The sequence below is a fragment of the Dromiciops gliroides genome, chromosome 2 (genome assembly GCF_019393635.1).
Source record: "Dromiciops gliroides isolate mDroGli1 chromosome 2, mDroGli1.pri, whole genome shotgun sequence".
NCBI classification, from domain to species: Eukaryota; Metazoa; Chordata; class Mammalia; order Microbiotheria; family Microbiotheriidae; genus Dromiciops; species Dromiciops gliroides.
The window spans coordinates 603,410,976-603,418,119 of NC_057862.1; the positions used below are offsets into that span (position 1 = coordinate 603,410,976).

Consider the following 7,144-nt stretch of genomic DNA (forward strand, 5'->3'; position numbering starts at 1 on the left):
ACAAATCTGATCCAAAACCACAGGTTTTTTTTGTTTTTTAAGAAATTTTAAATATGATTTGTCAAAGCAGACTTTGCATTTTGCCTTATAAAAAATTAATGTAACATTGTTAGTATTATTCTAACAAGTTGTTAGTATTCAAAAAAATTCTGCACATGGAAAGATAAATAAAAAAGGACTTTTTCCATTGTCATTTATTATGAAAAAAAGGATTTGCAAATAAACTAAATTCTTGTAAATTTATACATACATGTGCATTTAATTATAGGGGGAATTCAATATTTAATGGAAATCAAGGAGGAGTTTACATCTTTGGTGATGGAAGAGGCCTTATTGAAGGAAATGACATTTATGGTAAGCTGGTAGTTTTTTGTTTCATAAAATCAGGGCATGGCAAAAGGAATTTCAAATTTATTTCGTTTTTAAAGATTCTGTAAAAAACAATTCCAAGACTTTACTTGGCAATCCATTCCAGTATTTCCATCAGGAAATTCTTATTTATAACATGTAATTTGAGTGCTTTATGCTGCAATTTGAGTATTTTTTTTTTAACATGGAGAAAACTTTGTCCTATGTTAAACTTTTACTCTCAGCTTTCCTTTCTATAGTACAGTCCCATTTCCATGAGCTTAGTTTCTCATAATGCTTATACTTATTAATTTGGGGGTTTTCCTCTTGAACTTCTCTAAGAATCTGATCAATGCTAAATATAACAGGAAGATTATCTTATAGTTCCTTTATACTGAGTTCCAGATTTTTTAACATACCATTTTCCAACAGGTAATGCATTAGCTGGAATTCAGATCAGAACAAACAGTTGTCCCATTGTTCGACATAACAAAATTCATGATGGTCAGCATGGTGGGATTTATGTGGTGAGTTACTGAACATAATTCTATAAGTTAAATATAAAAATATAAGATGAGGGAAGTGTTCTTTTTTCTTTTCTTTTTTGGTTTTTGTTTTTGTTTTGTTTTTTGGTGAGGCAGTTAGGGTTGACTGACTTTGCCTAGGGTCACACAGCTACTAAGTGTAAAGTGTCTGAGGCCAGCTTTGAACTCAGGTCCTCCTGAATCCAGGGCCGGTGCTTTATCCACTGAGCTACTAGCTGCCCGGGAAGTGTTCTTTTTAACATTTAATTGTAGCTTCCCAAGGGCAAGGACTGCCCAGCTCAGCTTAGAAACTTTGTAGAAGATGTTTTACAAATTTTTAAAAATTGAATTAAAATATTTCCTCACTTTGACTTTAGAGAATAAAGTGTTCTAAAGAACTTTATTCTATACTTTAAAAGGTTGATCTAATAGAAAATAAATCTACAGTAACCTGTGATGGAGCCACTGCTTATATATATGAATATTATTAAGTTATATATGAATATATGGTTACATGTGCAAATATATACAAATTTTGTTACATAGGAATACATCTGAGATAAGCCAGATAACTTTCTTGTACTAGAATTCTGCCACAATTGTCTTTAACCTGATTTGCTTTTGTTTTCTTTTCCCTTGGAAAGGAAACACTAAATCCAGTTTTGATGTTCAAATATAATTGAGTAGCTTGTTACTAGTCAAAAAATGTTTGGCTTTTATCATTGTTTCTTTATACTCTATTAATTTAACTAACACATGAGTGTTTAATGTTTTTGAAGAACTTGGAGGTAGTCAAAAGTGAATGAGACAGCATCTTCCCTTAAGGAGCTTATAATCTAGTACATATAGAGGAGATTTCAGAAGAGTGATGAAATGATGTTAAGATGTGGCTAATTTTAATTATACTGCTAAAAGTGAACATTCGTTGATAAGAATGCAAATTTCTAGGGGCAACTAGGTGGCACAGTGGATAAATCACCAGCCCTGGATTCAGGAGGACCTGAGTTCAAATGCGGCCTCAGACACTTGACAATAGCTGTGTTACTCTGGGCAAGTCACATAACCCTTGAAGCCCCACTGAAAAAAAAATGCAAATTCTATTATAGCTTAAGATCCTAAAATGCATAGAAATTTTGTGAAAATATGGTATTGACTTAAGGCAGAGAAGTTCCACTGCTTAGGTAAAATTCAAGACTAATTCCTGGCCCTGGAGACAGGATCTGAATTCAAATCCGACCTTAGACAGTTATTAGCTAGGTGACCCTAGGCATGTCGCTTAACACCCTTCTCCCCCCCCCCCCCAATTTAATAATTCAAGGATTGGAAACACAAAGCAGCAATGTCATTGATGCAATAATAATGGTCTTTGTTTCTCTACCAAGATAAAAATCATTGTCATTTTTAAAAAAAATCTTAAACAATTTTTTATGACTATGGATGAACTTTAATGTAAATGATGACTTTTATTTAGCATGAAAAAGGACAAGGTGTGATAGAAGAAAATGAAGTTTACAGTAATACTCTGGCTGGAGTTTGGGTGACAACAGGAAGTACTCCAGTGTTGAGGAGAAACAGAATACACAGTGGCAAGCAGGTGGGATTTTTTTTCCCCTAGTATATTGGATGGGAAATATTTTTGGAAATTATTTTTCTATTTCTTTAACATAACATTTTCCTTTTCAATATTAGGTTGGTGTTTACTTTTATGACAATGGACATGGAGTGCTAGAGGACAATGACATCTATAATCATATGTACTCAGGAGTTCAAATAAGGTAAAAACTGGATTTTTTTCCTTTTTGAGTTTTGTTTTAGGGACAGTGAAGGAAGTAAAAGAACTTAAAGACCTCTTCTCCCTTAACTTGAAGAACTAAAAATTCTGGCAAAATGTAGTAGTCTCCCATTTTATCTGGAGTCCCACTAGTTTATATGCCACATGTGCAAAAGGTGGCACAAAAATTAGTTGCTGCTTTAGCAATATTGAAAGACTGGCATAAGGATCTGGTTCCCCAGTATGCTGAAAATGGAGAAAGGTCCTAATTCTGGCAGACCATTCTTAAAAGCTTTCTTACCTTTCCAATAGATTAATTCATCACCCAACCATGTATTTGTTGGAAGTTTGAATATAGTTTCTAATGAGTTCATTATCTAGAATTCTTAGATTTAGATTCATTTGTATGTTATAAAGTACAATAAGCGTGGCTATGATTAGCTAAAAATGTTACTACTTCAGCTTTAAAAAGTGTAACTTTATGCCTAAAATAATAAAAATTAAAAAGCAGTATTTTCTGTTTTATCTATAGAACTGGAAGCAACCCTAAAATTAGGCGCAACAAGATCTGGGGAGGCCCAGAATGGTGGGAATTCTAGTTTATAATTCTGGTAGGTTGAGTCACTTTCTTCTTTCTTCAGAGTTAATATTTTTAACACTGACCCAGTAGCATAATTTCAATGTCTATTTCTCTAGGTCTGGGCTGTATAGAAGACAATGAAATCTTTGATAATGCAATGGCTGGGGTCTGGATTAAGACAGATAGTAACCCTACACTAAGAAGAAATAAAATACATGATGGAAGAGATGGAGGCATCTGTATATTTAATGGAGGCCGAGGTAGTCTTCATTTAAAATGTTAATTATCCTCTTGTATTTATCCAAATTGTCTGCTTATGAGCCATGTTTGTGGAAGGGCACCATAGTTTAGACCTGTATCACCTCTTGCTTGGATTATGGCAGTAGTCTACTAATTGATCTCCCTGCTCCTGCTCTCCCTTTTCCATTCTGTCCTCCACACAGATTGAGTTTCCTTAATTAGAACTTGCCTCTCTGCTTAAGAAACTCCAGGAGCTTCCTCTTAGCTGTAAAATCAAAGACTCCTCTGTCTGGCTTGTAAAGCTCTTTCCATTGGGCTCCAGTACATTTCCAAGCATGTTAGCCCATCATGCCCTTGGCTTTCTAACCAAACTGCCTTGCGTGCTATTGCTAGTGCACAGGACTTTGCCTCAAAGAATCCCTAATTTCCTTGAAAGCTTAGCTTTAAGACCACCTCCTAATCCTCTCCAGTTTTATTTTGTGTTTCCTTTTCTGTATCTATAGTTTCCTCCTAAGAGAATGTGAGCTTGCTGAGGGCAAAAACTTGGGACGGGGGTGGGGGGGTTTCCAATGTCTAGTTTATAGGTGCCTAATATGATTGTTGAGTGAAATAAGACCATAAATTCATTGGAGCAACATTGTGTCATGAAAGATTTCAGTGGAATTCTTTGATTCCAGGTTTTTAAGGACATTCGGGGTCTTTGTCCCTGAAACTTTGACCTCTGTGTCTTTCATTTTCATCTGGAGAGCCTACCTTATCTGCTAAAATTCACAATAAGACATTTTTCCCAGTCCAAACTCCACGTCTATTTTATACATTAGAATTTGCTTCTCAGTGAGTTTGATAAATTTTAATAAATTACAAAAAATAATCTGACTTTAACTGGTTAATAAATATATGGAAATATTTTTTGCATTGAAATATATGGAAACTTTTTTTGCATTGAGGTATTGTTTTCACATTCATTTAGCATAAAGTGTTTTGAGTTTGGTGCTAATGAGACCAATGGCTGATCCAGTAATAATGAATCAGGCTAGCTAGCTTTTTTGTCAAAACATAGAAACTGCCTTTATTACTGCAGATCCGTAGTTTCTTCTTAACTAATCTTATAGTTACCTCAGGTAGAGAGGTTAGTGAGTTGCATACTAGACTTTGTCTTTCAAACCAGGAAGGCCAGTGTTGTGTCTGTTATACTGTGCTGTCTCAGAATTCACAGTTCAGTTCAAGCTCTTTGCTCGTCTTGTGCTAAATGATCCCTTCTAGTTCTTATGTTTGAATCCTGTTTTCTTTCATGTATATAGTTATTACATCCTAACCTAAAAGAACTTCAAGCCCAAGCATTTATCTCAAGCTACTGTCAGTATTCCCAGTGACAGAAATCACTACTTATCCACAATCATCTTTCCCCTTGCAGTTTTTGGCACACTTTCTGTACATCCTGGATAGATTCTTTGGTTATCTTGAGGATGAGTGTCTCACTTGGAATTGTCCATTTCTTCTTTGTCCATGATTTCCCAGAAGTTTTTATACCTCTTAATTATGTATCCAAGTTTTTATTAACAATATCTGGGCATTTTATTATAGGTCTCCTTGAAGAGAATGATATTTTCAGAAATGCTCAAGCTGGTGTACTCATCAGCACCAATAGTCATCCAGTCTTAAGGAAAAACAGAATATTTGATGGATTTGCTGCAGGTTTGTATTCATAAAACCATGAGTCCATATGTAGTACTAGTCTTTTAACTTTTAAGGCTTGACCTTTAATTTAGTGGGGGCTTTTTGTTTGGGGTTTGTTTTTTTTGCAGGGCAATGAGGGTTAAGTGACTTGTTCAGGGTCACACAGCTAGTGTCAATTGTCTGAGGCTGGATTTGAACTCAGGTCCTCCTGAATCCAGGGCCAGTGCTTTATCCACTGCGCCACCTAGCTGCCCCCTTGACCTTTAATTTAGATGTTTTATCTACTCTACACAAACTAATGCTTTGTTAAGCAGAAGGTTTAGTACATCAAATGACTTAAATAGTTGGCCTTTGTCTGATATAATTCTAGCTGTTTGCCCTTTGGACCACTTCTCCCTCCTTACCAATTGATTTGCTCAATGAATGCCAAGTAATTTCACTGTTATCCTTTTTTGTATAGCTATCAGCAAAGATGGCACACTGTTAAGAGTGAATGAATTTTATTCTAACTATATATTTAATAGATATTTCTCTTGTGTGCATAAACACTAGCCATTGAATTTGTTTCTGCCTTGTGATATTTTATATTAAACACTATAATAGTTTTTAGTAAATAAGGTCATTCAACTCTTGTTTTAAACAAACACTTAACTTCTTCAGGTATTGAAATTACAAATCATGCAACTGCAACACTAGAAGGCAATCAAATTTTTAACAACCGGTTTGGAGGCTTATTTCTAGCATCTGGTGTTAATGTAACGATGAAAGGTATGTTGGAGTCTATATTTTACAGATAGTCACAAAATATCTTATGGCAATTCACTTTAAAAAACTAAAGTAGTTTCAAAAGTCCAAACTTCCTTAGAATAAGTTTGCCCAAAAGTAATTTTTTTCCCCTTTTGGAAGTATATTAAAATTATCTGAGCTACTATTTAATTCTTATACTTCAAAGACTTGTGATTTTTTATTGGGGTATTCCCTTCAACACAGATTGCTCTGAACACACCATGGTCTTTTCAGTGCTGGAGTAGCCCAAAATTCAGCACCCTTTAACTAATATGGGGATAAACATTTCTGGTTAACTAGGCTGATCCTCAGATATCACCTATCTCCAGCACTCAAATTCAAGACTATATATGTAAATGAAATTATTTCAGGACAGCTAGGACAGCAGGAAAAGCCTTATGGATAAGTGGCATTTTGCTGAAATACCCCAGAAGGCAGGTTTCCCTTCAGGCCATCAAAAAGCAACATGGTACAACTTGGTAAGATCTTCCTGTGAAAAGTTTTTAAGAGTTTTTTTTCTTCTTTTATTGCAGATAACAAAATAATGAACAACCAAGATGCCATAGAAAAGGCTGTTAGTAGAGGCCAGTGCTTATATAAAATATCCAGCTATACCAGCTATCCCATGCATGACTTCTACAGGTATATCAAATTTCCAAATTACTTGTGGGTTCTGAAGCAAAGTAATTTCAATTTCCCAGACTGGGTTCCCTTTGTCACCCCATCGTCCTCCAGCTTAGAAAAATATTCTTGCTCATTCCAAGTGGAAGTGATCAAAGTTTGATCTGGTCTGGTTCCGTTCATGTTCCCTCATGGTGACTCTTTCCATAGTGGGCAGGAAGAGAGTTTACAGTAGATTTAAGAGTTGATTCTTGTGGGCTAGGGAGCAATGTCTTTGTACCACTTCATTTTCTGGATTTAGTCTGAAAATCATTTTGGAGTAGAAATAGGCAGAGTAGTGCCACACCTTACCCTGGAATAAACAACTGAGCTTTGGAGGTGAGGCAGTTCTGGAAACTAAATATTCCATTTAGTCAGTTAATTCATTGACCAAAGGTGAATCGAACTTCATTGAATCCATAACTAATTTGTATTTAATGCTTTTCAGATGCCATACTTGTAACACCACAGATCGTAATGCCATATGTGTGAACTGCATTAAGAAGTGCCATCAGGGACACGATGTAGAATTTATTAGACATGATAGGTATGTAAGCC

General features: G+C 35.2%; 1 protein-coding gene across 1 annotated transcript in view; it reads left to right on the forward strand.

Annotated features, from left to right (window-relative positions):
* Positions 1-7,144, forward strand: part of FBXO11 (F-box protein 11) — a 115,982-nt gene that overhangs the window by 107,444 nt on the left and 1,394 nt on the right. The window contains 11 exon segments of the mRNA XM_043982073.1: positions 269-354; positions 781-875; positions 2,344-2,466; positions 2,562-2,647; positions 3,176-3,230; positions 3,233-3,254; positions 3,340-3,483; positions 5,048-5,158; positions 5,801-5,908; positions 6,460-6,568; positions 7,035-7,133. Of these exon segments, the coding sequence (XP_043838008.1) occupies positions 269-354; positions 781-875; positions 2,344-2,466; positions 2,562-2,647; positions 3,176-3,230; positions 3,233-3,254; positions 3,340-3,483; positions 5,048-5,158; positions 5,801-5,908; positions 6,460-6,568; positions 7,035-7,133 (1,038 nt within the window).